Source organism: Didymosphaeria variabile, assembly GCF_027946475.1.
Source record: "Didymosphaeria variabile strain IMI 356815 chromosome Unknown scaffold_2, whole genome shotgun sequence".
NCBI lineage: Eukaryota > Fungi > Ascomycota > Dothideomycetes > Pleosporales > Didymosphaeriaceae > Didymosphaeria > Didymosphaeria variabile.
Genome location: NW_026611621.1, coordinates 2,500,931 through 2,514,850, shown reverse-complemented (window position 1 = coordinate 2,514,850; position 13,920 = coordinate 2,500,931). Strand labels below are relative to the sequence as shown.

At 53.1% G+C, this 13,920-nt stretch overlaps 5 protein-coding genes across 5 annotated transcripts; 2 read left to right on the top strand and 3 right to left on the bottom strand.

Moving 5' to 3' along the window:
* Positions 1-754: 754 nt before the first annotated feature.
* Positions 755-3,613, top strand: N0V89_002539 (uncharacterized protein; the record flags this gene model as incomplete). Its single annotated transcript, XM_056211348.1, has 8 exons — positions 755-1,106; positions 1,353-1,457; positions 1,512-1,627; positions 2,330-2,774; positions 2,823-2,957; positions 3,048-3,120; positions 3,169-3,233; positions 3,318-3,613. The coding sequence occupies 8 exons, from the start codon at positions 755-757 to the stop codon at positions 3,611-3,613; spliced, it is 1,587 nt and encodes a 528-aa protein (XP_056074821.1).
* A 386-nt stretch (positions 3,614-3,999) lies between these two features.
* Positions 4,000-5,194, bottom strand: N0V89_002538 (uncharacterized protein; the record flags this gene model as incomplete). Its single annotated transcript, XM_056211347.1, has 3 exons — positions 4,000-4,607; positions 4,664-4,930; positions 5,008-5,194. 3 exons carry the CDS (start codon positions 5,192-5,194, stop codon positions 4,000-4,002), a joined length of 1,062 nt encoding a protein of 353 aa, XP_056074820.1.
* Positions 5,195-6,117: 923 nt separating this feature from the next.
* Positions 6,118-7,616, bottom strand: SOG2_2 (RAM signaling network component; the record flags this gene model as incomplete). The annotated part of the gene is made up of 3 exons (XM_056211346.1): positions 6,118-6,633; positions 6,687-6,993; positions 7,057-7,616. 3 exons carry the CDS (start codon positions 7,614-7,616, stop codon positions 6,118-6,120), a joined length of 1,383 nt encoding a protein of 460 aa, XP_056074819.1.
* Positions 7,617-7,719: 103 nt separating this feature from the next.
* SOG2_1 (RAM signaling network component) lies at positions 7,720-9,084 on the bottom strand (the record flags this gene model as incomplete). The annotated part of the gene is made up of 4 exons (XM_056211345.1): positions 7,720-8,227; positions 8,274-8,641; positions 8,692-8,803; positions 8,858-9,084. 4 exons carry the CDS (start codon positions 9,082-9,084, stop codon positions 7,720-7,722), a joined length of 1,215 nt encoding a protein of 404 aa, XP_056074818.1.
* A 739-nt stretch (positions 9,085-9,823) lies between these two features.
* Positions 9,824-11,134, top strand: N0V89_002535 (uncharacterized protein; the record flags this gene model as incomplete). Its single annotated transcript, XM_056211344.1, has 1 exon — positions 9,824-11,134. One exon carries the CDS (start codon positions 9,824-9,826, stop codon positions 11,132-11,134), a length of 1,311 nt encoding a protein of 436 aa, XP_056074817.1.
* Positions 11,135-13,920: the final 2,786 nt, after the last annotated feature.

The window sequence follows — 13,920 nt, the reverse complement described above, 5'->3', positions numbered from 1 at the left end:
CGATTCGCTCGCCACGGCGGCGTAATGTCTATCTCTAGTACACGTTGTGGCACAGCTTTTGTTCAATATTTAGTTTAGCTTTTGGGGAGTGTGGTTGCTCTCTCGCTTCGTGAATAGATCTCGTTATGGATTATCGGTACTTTGCGAAAAGAGTGGGCCACCTCCCACGGCAGTGGAATCAGATTTTCAATAATTTGCGACTAATTTAGTGACTATAGGGAGTAACTTATTGGGTAAATCTTATCTAATTGGAAAACTGCATTCCAGCCGCAACTTAGATCGTAAGGGAGAAGCTCTTTCAAAGGTTAAACTTCGTAAAGATCAAAGCCTAATGAAAGAAAGATATAAAAACTTGTACAAAACCCTTCCATCTTTAATAAGTTTTTTTCTTTTAAAATAAAAAACTCTTATTAGTTTATAATATATTATTTCTGTCACCCTGCAGGCGCCTGAGCACCTGCACCTGGGCATCTGCACCCGTGTACCAACGTGATAGCGCGTGCCTTCCATTACCCTCCCGGGCACGTACAACCCAGCCCATTTTCTCAAGTGCCCTCTTGGGCTCTCACTCTCCCCCTTCACTTCGTCACCGCGCTCTTCACTCTCACGTATTTCCGTTCTGTCATTTGCAGGCGTCACAGTCCTGCCTACGCGTCCTCGCCTCGACAGCGTTCGCCATTGTCCCACGTCCTCCCGCTCGCGCGGTACGTCTCAAGTCAGTCCTTAGTCTTGAACTACTATACCTCGGGCCACGATGGCAATTACCAAAGCGAACCCGCACATCACGGTCCAGTTCTGGGCCAATGGCCAAGCAGCCCGCGAATACCAGGACGAGTACAATCAGGACATGCCTGCTTCGGTCACAAAGTCCGTCCAGGCTACAACTGGTGCGGAATACTATATCCAATACAGTATTAGCGCGCAATTGCAGGCCAAACATGATCTCCTCGTCACCACCTATGTGGACGGCAGAAATGGAGATTCGCATGTTATAACAGCCAAAAATACAAGCATTCGATCTATCCCATGGCCGATAAAGGGTGTTCGAGAGAAGACGAGTGTCGGAAATTTCTTGAGAAACTTCGTCTTTTCTGACGTCCAGACTGGTAGGTAATCCAAGCTCGAGACAATGCTTATCGAGCTCACGATCATGGAAAGATGATAATTAACGCGTTCGACCTGGAATGAGCTCATGCAGAAACTCCAGGAGGCCGTGCTCGTTTCTGTAAAACTCACATGGGTCATCAATTTAGGTTCTCAAGCAGATCAGATCGGGCATCCCTAGGTCTTCGCCAGACTCGGCACAATTCCCGAGAAAGCCATGAAAGGCCGCGGTTTATCTAACCAGGCAGATGTTGGACCACGAGAGGCTACTTTGGCATACACTAAAACGTCGGTCACTGAATTGTACGGTGGAAAGCCTTTCGTGGAGTTCAACTTCAAGTACCGCTCGAAAAGTACGTATTCGCGTGCGCTTCCCGCACCTGTCATACTAATAGTCGTACCTGCAGAAGAACTTCAAGTGATGCACGTCATTCCGAGAAGCCCGAACCCCGTTCCTCTCAAGACTCGAGACGTAGATTCATTAAGTCCGGAGGAGATGAGGGAGCTGATTCGGCGACAGAAAGTGCGTTGAACATTTCTATGCCAGTATATGGCTAACAGCCACTCAGGAACGGGAGGACGTTGCCAAAAAAGTCAAGGCTGAGAGACTCACAATCAAAAGGGAGATACACAGACGCAGAACAGTGATGATCGTGGCGACGAAGTCTCTGTCCTTTCGTCTTCCAAACGTTGCAAACTCGTGATTACCATCGATGACAACGGAATAGAGACCATCGATCTCACTCGAGTCGCATTGGACGGATCACTGTAAATCCGTGATCGACGCTATGCAGGAGCTAAGGTAATAGCACGAGAAAGAAGTAGAGAAGGCGGTGCGTCGCGCGCTTCTAACGGTCTATACTTATGTGGCGCATTTGTGGTACCTGGTCAAAGAATGGAATATGTCTGCAGTCAAAGCTGCGAAAATTGAGGAAGGTCAGACCTACTTACGGACACCCCATTGTATGTAAGCTATCATCGTACCTGATAGTGATCTCCTGAACTTCAACTTGTCAGTACGCTACGCCGTCGAACGTCCTTCACCTTGGTTTGTCACACGTCCTTCACCCATCATCATCACTTGCTGAATGAAGATTTTTCTCTCACCTCCCAATTCCTGAGGTCGTCGTTGAAACCTTGAGATTCCTGACGCGCTACTCTTGTCTTATGCTTCTTGCGTACCCATTGCCCTTGCCGATTGCAACGGAGCAGGGCGCACGTATAGAGATCTAACGACATGGCAATCCTGCCTCGCTACCCTGGCTTTGAGGTCACCGTGGAGGTGGGTGGCATTCCACTACCAGAGCACGCTTCCGCCCAAGCCGAAGATGCATCTATAGAGGTCACTTCCGTTGAGGCGAATGCGACACACAACGATGACGCGGATTCTGTGCCTGCATCTACTCGTTTGGAAGCTACAAGCATCGTCAAATATGTCGAAAGTCCGCTATCCAGCGAGTTTACCATACGATACAAGTGCATGCCTGGCTTCGGCTACGCTTCGGATCATATATACCTGGAACCCTCACTCGACGGCAAGGCTGTCCTCATACCGGATCTGCGCTACAATCCCAAGGATGGATGTGATAGCCAGGTCTGTTATGGCGGAGAATCGTGGCAGGGCGACGCCATGCGCGCACAGAGGTTTAGATTTGCGGAACTTGACATCGGTACGTTGCGATATTGTCCACGAATAGCGACGCTGATTCTATGTGCAGTGGAGGATCAGTCCACAGAAAAGATGCGGCGCCGATTTCTGGATCACGGAGAGATCAAGCTGGATTTCTTCTTCACAGACAAAGGACACACGGTTGCGGTTACAGACCTTCCTCAGCTGGCATTCGAGACTATCGGTATGCACCAATAGAGCTAGTCACGAGAAACCAGTCATTATTTGTCATATTGTAAATATTACCTGTGGTCAGTCTTACTGACTATGGCAGATACATCAGTCAGCGCGAAGGCAGTCAAGGAGACCCTGGCCACGACTGGATACATGCCGGCGCAGTCAGTCGGGTAAGCTTTTTCTGATCACATTTTACATGCCTACTTACGCGCCCATAGACTTACCCCTGCTGTAGACAAGATAGGCGGCCACTTGGAGGAAGTGAAGACCGTGGGGAAGCTCGGTACCTTCATCTTCAAATATCGCACCACAAGTAAACCCTTCCCTGCCATCGAAGACAACGAATCATGCTGACATAGATACTCAGACGCTCTCCAGGATCTCGGCGTGATCCCCCGTGCCCTACCTCCCACACCGTCCCGATCCCCGACCCCGCTTCTAGAGCGAGACGAGAACGACATGACACTGGAAGAACTGCGTCAACTTTGTGGAAAGCTCAGGCAACAGCGACAAGACCAAGTGCGTATCAAGCGGGAGCGAGGTGATTCCAACGAAACTGTGGTGGATGACAATGAGCTGCAGTGGATGGGGACCCAACCATGCGCGAAGAAGCTCCGTGCTATGCCCACCGCGAGCGATGAGGTGATAGAGCTGGACGACTGAGGGTCATCGGCCTAGGACTCGAAAAGGTTACTCCGTATGAGCGACTTCTGTGAACATTAAGGAATGGACGAGGGTTGGCACTGCGGCGCCACGGTGGAAAGTGGTCGAGATCCTCATTGGCGACGATTACGTCGACGACGTTCGCCGCATTCTAAAAATTGGCGGACAGATGAAGCGGCTGTCAACAGCATCTGCACAGTAGGATCTATCGCTTGCTTGTCCGCCTGCATCGCCAACTTGCTTTCGCCAAGTTTGACCGGCTACCCGGACGAGAAACATGGGGGTTTCTTTGGGTTGAGGAGTGGTACTATTACGGCAATTTTTCTGCGTAGACTTGGTCCATTTACTGCCATATAAACCCGAAAAGCAAGTGGTACTCTCATTTATTAGCAGATACTTCTCGCCCCATTCCCGCTCAGGGTCCAATTCGTATTCTCCCCACATGGACTCTCCTTCACACTCGTATTATCCACCTTGAGCGTAATCCAGATGTCCTTCGTATTCGGGAACTCGTCTCTCGCCGAGATCCTGACTTCACCCCCTCCATTGACAGTCCCGCCATTGATCCTCAGGTTGTAGCAATTTTCGATCAAAATAGCATTGTTGCCGTTACTGGCCAGGTCTACAGTTCCAATCGTCGCACCACCAGACTGACTCACGCAGAACACGCCGCGGCCGCCACCTCGAGAGACCACTTTGTCAATGACAACGTTGGTAGTGTACGCGCCGGACGAGAGCTGTCCGTTGTTGTTTGCAAAGCGCAGGGTAGCGTAACCGGTTCCAGCTCCGACGTTATTTCCGTCTACAAGGCCGACTTTCGCATTCGTGGTTTTCTGCAGCAGGAGTCCGGACTCACCGACATTGTTGGCGATGACCGTGTTTATAGTCAGACCGTCGATGTTCCATGTCTCAAGGGCGTGGCTGCCTGCTCCAGTAACATTGATGACGTCCATCTTAACGTTCGTGTTGGCAGCTTGGTCTCTATCAAATCGAACTGTTTATAGTATCAGTCATTCCCGATCAAGACATTTGTCCGCACGTGGTACTCACTGCCTAGCCCGCCACTTAGATTCATCGTAATCTTGCCCAGCACGAGATCCTTCGTGCCATAAAATCTTAAGCCAAAGTACGGGCTCCCCGTCATCGTCAGGTGCGGGATCTGCACGCCTGAGGCGTTGAGGACTTCAATCGCGCCATGGCCCGCGCGGCTCGCGGTGTTGATTGTGCCGCAACCTTCGAAAATTTTGCCGCTGCTTATTGTGATGGTGGAGGCACCGATGGAGCCGGATGCGATGACCGAGACGCGTTGGCCGCTGCCTAGTGCATGGGAAGTCAGAAGGTATGTTGCTGGTATTGTGTGGTGGGTATTGGGTAGTGGGTTGGGGAGGACTTACTGATGGAGTCGACAGCGGCCTGAATAGCAGCGCGGTAGTCGGAGCCAGTGTATACCGTAGACGAGCCCTTGGTGGCTGTGAAAGAGCTACCAGAGCCTGTTACCTTTGCGTTCGCGCCGGAGCCGCATTGCGCGGTGACAGAAGAGACGAGCGCGAGCGCCGCCGCGATGAGTAGGGAGCGTGCCATTTCAGCGTTCTACAATGTAGCTGCTTTCAAAACGAAATCGACAACCCGCAGAATAAGCTATGTTTATAGCTTGTTCACCGTCCTGCTTTCCTACCCAGTCTCCACCTTTCGGTCCTGAATTTCCTCACGCCGTGGCCGCTTTTTGTTCTTCCGTCCTGTAGATCTCCCTGACAAGTCAGCAATAATTTCAATTAGCAAAATAGCTTGGGTGCATACAGAAGTGTAACATACCAAGCGTTTTTCTCGTTCATGGTCGGACCAATAGTCGATCTAATCATCCACTTCACCTCGTGCAACATCCCCAGATATTACCCCAGATCGACATTGCTTCGGACGATGCTAGCCCGACAGCTGACCATTTTAGGGCAAGAAGGTGCATATTTACGAATTTGACCCCAGCCAAGAGCAACCTAAGAGCAATAGTCTCAACTGACGCGTGACCGAAACCTAGGAATCGCGTGATGGCAGACATACCAAGACGCCGAGAAAGGCAGCGTTATCTAAACGAAACTGACATCCTCTTTCATATTTATCCCGTTCCCTCTTGCCAAGAGCTCGCGTTAAATTAAGAACACCTACTAGTGCAATGGGCATAGTAACAATATTGCAAGCGAAGCGACTTTCGCAAGGTGTCAAACTACCACTGTGTCCGATTTTTCTACATACTGATGCATCTCTGATAGATATGGTGCAATCCTCATTCATACATGATTCCTAAATCATCTCAACACCTGGAAATGCCTGATAGCAGACGTGTACCCAATCGTGCGTTTAAACGCCTATGTCATGCAACTGACCCTAGGGAAATTCAAATGAGCGACATCTTTGAAACGCCTTCGCTGAAAAGTGAGATAAAGATACAGGTAGCTACAAATAAGTCTATGACGCGGAAGCTGTAAACTTGGCGCCCGGATGGTTATCTGTCATATGCGCCGAGCGGTCTGACTCAAGAACCGGTCAGCACGCTCGTTGAAGTTGATCGTGCTGGTGGATAGATGCGGAGGATGATTTGGCGTGTTCGGAATCGTTGCTTGCGCAGCGGCGCCTAAGGCAGCACTCAGAGGTGTTGCCGGCACCGGGGTAACATACCCCCCCGAACCTTGTGACCCTACACTGGCCGTGGAATAAGGCTGTGCATAAGCCGAGTTCAGGTTGGTGATGGAGGTGTTTATCGGACCCGGGAGTGAGAGTCCTGTGCCAGAACTCATGGTTGACTTGCTCAGGAACCTTGGAGGCTGGGTTCTGGACGTGAAAGACGAAAGCGAAGACATGAGTCCAGGGTTATTCGACGTAAGATGTGACCAGGGAGAATCGTGGATAACGAAACTAGCATCTTTGACCGTCTTATGTAGGGGCTTCATCAACTGTTTGACCTCGGAACTAAGCAGGCCCATGTTTCGACCTTGTGCTGTACTGGCTGTGGCCAAATCACCCCAAGCCTGAAACTTTTCAGCCAACAGTTCAACGAAACAAATGACATAGCAGAACGCACCTTGATGAAACCCATGCACTGTTGCCAGAACTCTGGTTGATCACGAACATAATGGTCGCCAAACTGCATGTATCTCAAGCGATCCCAGAGTCGGCTCGATATGTGCTGTACTTCGTGACTTTTCTCAATCAAGCCTCCTAGCACCTTTAGTCTCGGGTCCTCAGAGTCTAAATCTTTCGAAATTTGTCTGTGGGTGTTCGTGAGACGATCTATAATCTGTGGTATGGAAGTCTCGCAGTTTTCACATGCCGCTCTGAGCTTGTCGAAGATCCTTGCGAATCGGCTGTCTTCGTCTGCCTCTTCGTAACTGCTTGTTAGCGTGTTAGTCCGTGACATAGTGGTAGCCAAAGTAGCAAAAGATTCGCCAGACCGAGGTGTTGCAGAACTGATGCTCGTAAGGGTATTTGTCCTACTATTGTCGTTGCTGTGCAATATTACTGGCGGTGGCATCTGGTAGGAACCATTGCGCTGGGGTGGTGATTGCTGAAATCGACGCGCTTTAAGCGGACGAGGTCGCAGAGTGCCCGTATTATTCGCGCCATTGACTTGTCGATTGGACGCGGCGATATCGCGGAACTCGGCTCCTAGAATCTGACATGCATTTCGCATCTCGATCAAACTACCCTGCTGGAGGAAAAGGAAAGTTCGCACAATACGAGCATCTGCATAACGCGTAATCTCAACGCGGTTCTCAGCTACCGAGAAACTTAAAGCCAAAAATGAATCGAGGCACCTCAGAGCATACTGATAGACAGACTTGGAGATCTTTTGCGCATCCTCTTCGTCTTCTTCAGCGAGCGTCTCGAACCTGTGCAGAAGGTCGTTCAGAATGCGGACGTTCAGGTAAGTCGTATTGTGTCGACGGAAAAAATCTTCTTTTCGACGCATTTCGTCCTTTGAACGAGCAGTTCGTTTGATCGAACGTATCATGTGCGAAAGGCAATCATGCAGCTGAGAGACCGCATAGAGGAAATTCTTTGATGCCTCCACAACAATATCTGGAGCCTGGGATCCGCGCTTATCTTCGTAAACATCAGAGAGCGGACGGTTGGCCAGGGGGTCGCATAGTGCTAGAGTCACCGTAGCCGATAGCTGTGGCTGGACCTGACAAGCCGTTGGCCAGGTTGTTGCCAGGCACAAGATAACCCTGGCTGAAACCCCGAAAGTGGCTTGTTCTCTTCAATTCATCTACAGCCCCGAGCTCAGGAGTCTGCTTGGTGTAGATGCCCATGCGTTTCTGGCGGTGGGTAGAGGATCCTGAGCCTCCACCCTCACTTTGGCTTCGATTGCGCTCATTTGAGCCGGTGGAACCGTTGGTCAAGATGAGCGGGGAGATTTGAGGTCTTCGAGATGGTCCATTTGACTGTGTTTGCGAGGCTACGCGGTAGTGTGATCGCGAGGGGATGGGTGGTGCCATGCCAGGCGAATCAGAGCGGTTTTCCGGAAAACCTTCTATTTTGCTCACGCTCGGTTTGACAGGAAACCGTCCGCCATTGACGCGCCTTGATGGGCGCGGTGTCTCAGGATTGCTTTCGGTCCAACTGCCTGAAGTCAGCAGAGAAATATCACCGGATGAGGGAGATGAACCTCTCGTCGCTAGACGATTCGACCCGTAAGCGATCCATCTCCACACGCTGCTTCTCTTTGGATGCGTGCTGCCTCATGAATTTCTTCACTTGGGTTGAAATAACGGCGTCTCGCTCGTTTTCATTCGCGGGCGACGGGGCATTGCTTTTGATTGTGCAGACATCCGGCGGAGGGAATACCAGCTGGTTACCGTCGAGTTTTAAGACCTGCAGACTGTTCATCTCTCCCAGGCACACGGGGAGTTCCTCTATCCGATTCTTCGCGATAGCTAGCACCTTCAGCGAAGCGAGATTGGCGATCTTGGGCGGTATGGATCGGAGTTTGTTCCTGCTAACATCGAAGATCTCGAGCGATGTCATGTCAAGGATCTACTGGCCATCAGCATGTGGCGGGCAAGTGACGGAGGCTGGCAACGCACGCAATCGGGGATCTCGCGCAGGGCATTGTAGCGCACATTGAGGTAGCGGAGGCGCTTGCACTCGATGAGACGCGAGGGGAGGGTGGTCAAGAGGTTGTGAGAGAGGGCAAGCCTGGGCCGTCAGTTAGCCTCGTGTGCGTGGTATAGGTGTGTGTAGGGCGCCCACCTCTCGATCTCGGCGCGGATGACATCGATGACCTCGTCGGGCAGGCGGGCGATGCTCTTGTGGCCGAGGTCAATGGTGATGCCGGGCTGCTGCGACTGCAGCTCGCGCGCGGCATTGGGCGTCTCTGCGGCGCGGTGGTTGATGTCGTCGCGAGACTGCTCGAAGGCAGCCTTTGCGAGGGCCACCACCTCGTCGTCGGAGATGGGCGTGGGCACGTCGTTGCTCATGGCGACTGGAGCGGGGAGCGTTCGCAGCGGGCGGGCGAGGACGGCCTGAGCGGTCGTGGCATGCTCGTCGGAACGCTGCCGGTGGACGAGGTGCTCGTGGCTGCAGGCCGCTGAAGCACGCAAGGAGCCCGTGTTGGCGGGAAGGAGCGCCTAGGCTGCATCGGGCAAAGAGGCAGGAACGCTCTGAACGTTGCCGCAACACGTCGACCTGGCTTCAGCTTCAGCCTGAACGTCGCAAGCTACCGCGAAACGCCCCGGACCCTGCAGCCGCGAGCCTGCCACAGCGCCCGCCCGCCCATAGCCAGAGCCACAGCCACAGCCACAGCCATACTCATACCGGTACTCATACTCATACTCATACGGCTGGTTGGAAGCACGTGAGCGGGAGCGTTGCGACAAGCATCAAACGGCTCGCCTACGGTGGTAGTCTGGCGCCGTCGCGCCTGATGCCAGATGCCAGGCCGACGAGTCGTAGCGGTGATCGAGCTCCACCTGTCGACAGATTCTCGATCGCGTGGCGCTCCGCATCGCATGCGGTGAGTGGTCCGGCGGCCAAGTTGCAGACGGGCTGCTCCTTTGACCATGGCCTGAGATACGGCGACGCGTCCCTCACGGTGATGTCAGCCACGCGAAGGGCTAGAGAAACGCGCCGGGCATGGCCATGTCCCAACGTCATCAACCTCTGTGTAGAACCCCGCAAGCCGGTGTCGAACTTTGACGACTTGTCTCCACCAGGACGATGTTCTTTGCGACTCAGCAGTGTGGCATGGACATAGACGGCGTCCCTCCACCCGTTCGCCGTGCACCGCGTGAGGTCCTCGAGCTTCAAAAGGCCATCGATGACTTCCATCTGGAGGAAGACGGCTTCGACGACGAGGAAGCGGCCCCACCGCCAATCCCACGGCTGAGGACGACTTCCTTAGGCCCGTCACCTACGGCCCATGCCTCCAAGTCTCCAGCGGCCTCTCCGAAGCGTTCAGAATGGTCACTACGCCAGTCAGCAGCTCCTTCGCGCCTTGCGACACCTCCCGCCAGGACCATAGTGTTGCCGTATCCTCAGTACAACGACCTTATTTCGGTCCCAACCAGAGCCCCAGCTCCGGTCCCCGCACCTCTTCGCATCGACACGAATCCTGCTCCTACTCCGAACAGATACGCACCTCCGCTTCCGAACAAGAGCCCTCTGCGAACACAGTTCGAACCCGAACCCCCCAGGCCAAGTCGGACCAACCATGCTAGGAATTTTTCACATCCGTTCAAAAACCAACTCCAGTCTCAATCGCAACCCAGATATGCCAATACATCTTCCTTCCGTAATCCTCCTAGGCCGCTCTCGTACCGAAAGAGCTCTCGCGCGCCCTACAGCCTCCGGCGGTGGAGTTCTCTCGAGACGATAGATTCTGTTCAGACAACACAAGAAACCTCGAGAGAGAACTCTTTTGATGGATCGGAAAGTACACGCACTGGGACTAGCTTAGGTTCGAAGCGGCAGTATCTCTCGTTCGACGATGATGACGAAGACGAGGACCTAACGGCTGAAGACATACCCACAACGCCACCATCAAGCAGCGTGCCACTACCCAGAACACCTTCTGATCACTCACGCCCCGAATCATCCGCGAGCAGCTCAGTGCGGTCTACGTCCACTGCAACACACGGCAGTGGTTCGAAGAAATCGACAACCGCATCTATCATAAGGAAGCTGAAAGGAGACAAGGCGCCCGAACCACTGTTAATACCTGAAAGTCTCGAGATCGAAAAGAGAATCTCGCTTGACCAACGTTCACCAACAAACTCATCTACCTCATCCATGACCATCTCCGGAAGACCTTCCGAATTTGCCTTCCCAGGGTCGTCCCACGGCAACACATCACAGCTATCCGTATCAAGTAAAGACTGGAAGTCGAGCAACTTCGACACAAGCGGCCTAAGCGAGGCCGAGCTGAAGAAGTGCAAGAAGAAAGGCATCAATCCGGCACTGTATGCTGAGATGAAGGCAGCGCGGAAAGGGCGCTTTGTCAGCCCCATTGGAGGAAATACCTTTTTATAATACTGTATGAATCCATACCACTTTAATGACCTCGAACAGGACCCTTGTGCAGATATCAGCTTGCAATCCCAGCAATGTGCGATGCTATGCAATCTGCTGCTTTAATCCCTTCCAAGGTTCAAGGTTGTACAACCGTACATCGAAGTCGCTAACTGTAATACCGGCCTCTATTCCTAGTCGCATCGGTCAGCCTGCATTGTACGTATCCGTTCAGAGATCGGTCTTCTCTTCATCTACATCCCACTGCCCAGATTAACCACTCTTTGCACATGATATGCGGAACCAAGCGCAGCGCCGAGATGCTGAGCCCGGGCAGCGAAAGCGACGCTGTACCGACAGGGTGTCACTCTCATTGACTACGGCACCTGCCCGTCGACAACCAGGAACTCTCAACGTCGCTTCCGCGGGTAATGTCTGCTATGTATAACTCGCAGACATTATTGCGAAGGATGAGATGTTCAGGACGTACCCCACGGACCTATGCATATCTAGTCTTCGGCGTTGTCTAGATCCGAGGTTGACGCCCACAACTGACGTCGAGTCAACCTATTGCTTGAAGTGAAGAAGGGAGTGCAGATCCATCACGTTGTCGTTTATCGGTCGTCAATCGGAGTGACAGACATGCATGCAGCGGAGAACCAGAAGATGTCTGCGCACGGCATCTCGATCACCTCTGTTTGGCAACCAACACCACACCGCCCATATCCCGCACTTCGCTCTCACGGTCTCACGTCGACGAAGACCACTCTCCCCGAAGCCCTCCCCCTGCTTATCGCAACCCCGCAAACCCACGTTGTCCACCCATCGTATAGCTGACGTCGTCACCTTCCCCATTTAGCCTCGCTACGTTTACGTTCTCGGCATTTGATATTAGGCGGGCGTTTACAAATAGCTAGCCTGCACTGCTGTTACCGGGCGTAGTGCACTCGTGTAGATTAAACGGCTGCATGTCTACCTGGTCGACGAAGTTCGCTGATCGGGTCTTCGCAGTGAACATGGTTACCATGGCTACTGTAGCAGCAGCCGCAGCGTCACAATGCAAGTAGGAGACTCCGGCATTGTGGTACGCCAAATCTACTGTCGGCTTCGGACATGCACTCGGGCCGGACTGCATTGCACAATGCATAGCGCGCTCTTCAACTGTGGATACCAACGGATGGCGTCTGATCAGTACATACACAGGGTGGTGAAGGGTACACTCGTTTCTCGTTGCTTGGAGAGGTGCAGACAAGCTCTGCGTCCTAAACACACTGCATGTTGTCGAACCCGAGTCCCGTTCGATATGGTGACCACCTCATCCAGCGCTGTTCACTTGGGCGCGGGTTAGCTCACACGACGACATTTGCCACGCACAAAGAGGACGTTCGCATGGCATTTACAATGGCATAGTTTGCCTGTTGGAAGCGACGAATTAGGACGACGTGCTAGGCCAAGTCAAGTGCAGGTGGACAATGCCGCCGAGCGTTGTCGATCTTGTGCGCTGCTTTTGTGGCGCCGCGGGGACCTGAGAGGGTTTGGGCAGGCGGGGATGCTGGGCGCTAGGTTGCGGTGTGGGCTGAATAATAAGGTTGTGTGGGCGGCATCGTGATAGGAGCGTGGTGCTCTGTGTCGCATTGAATCGCAGACATGTGCAGACGCATGGCTCCCTCCTCGGACCGGAAATAGCACCTTGGAACAAACGAAGAAGAAGCACCGCAACGCCCAACAAGATCAACATGATAGGCCCGCCGCCACTCGTAAACCTCCGGGCGATCAACATTTCGCGTCCACATTCCACATGTCCTGCCTCCACTGCTCCACTGGATCGATCGCCCATCGCCTACGTCACGTCACACAGCAACGACTCGTTCCTCGGGGAGTTTGCTTTCTAGAAACCTTCGGTCGCAGGAACGCCGATCGCACCCATCATCATCACCCCACCACGTGCCTGCCGACTGCTCGGTCTAATAACATGTCTGCGCCGCCAACACCCCGTGAGCTCCGCTTTTTGGCTTCAGGTCCGACTTAGTGCACGACTTGGGCGTGCGTTGGGGCGCAATTTGCCCCTGTGCTGGTTCTGCTGGTGCTCGTCATGGCCATCGTGGATGAGGTGAGAGGAAGACATGGCCAGGCCTGCATGGTACCACGGACCGTTGCAACTCGTTCTGAGCAGAAACCTGAACACTCGGTGCGTATTCGCGCGAGCAAGTACACAGTACTGCTGTGCGACTACCAAGTGGACCCTGAGCCATCTCGCAGACGGTTCTCGTGGTGTGCATACGCTCCCGGACGGACCATGTGCTGTGGGGCGTGGTCTGCATTGGAGCTCGACGTCGTGCTACTGAGGTATTTAGTACCTCATCTAACCTCATGCACGCTCTCTAGGTCGTTAGCATGCAGAAAATCGAGATGCGGTGTACTACAGTACCTCGGTAGTGGCCTAGCCGGAAGAAGTGTTTGTGTGCATGTAGAGTAGAGTGAGGTCGAGATTGAGCTGCTACACTGTATCTTCTTGACCCCCAACTTGGGCTACTGTCTATGCGGCCCATCGATGCCTTCAGCGTCGCCCACTGAGGTGTCTAGCACGTAAAAAGTTCAATCCTCATGCACGTCGCCTTGTACGGAATTACATGCAACCGATCTCGGCACTCGTCTCACCTCGCAACCATGGAATACGGACAGCACATGCCTACGCGTGATTCGTGCGCAGCCACGTGGCTCGCTGTTGGGGAATCCTACGAGCAAGCACTCGATACGGAAAGCGCAGGCGTGTATCGCACCTTCCAAGGTTTCGGAGGGTGGGAAGG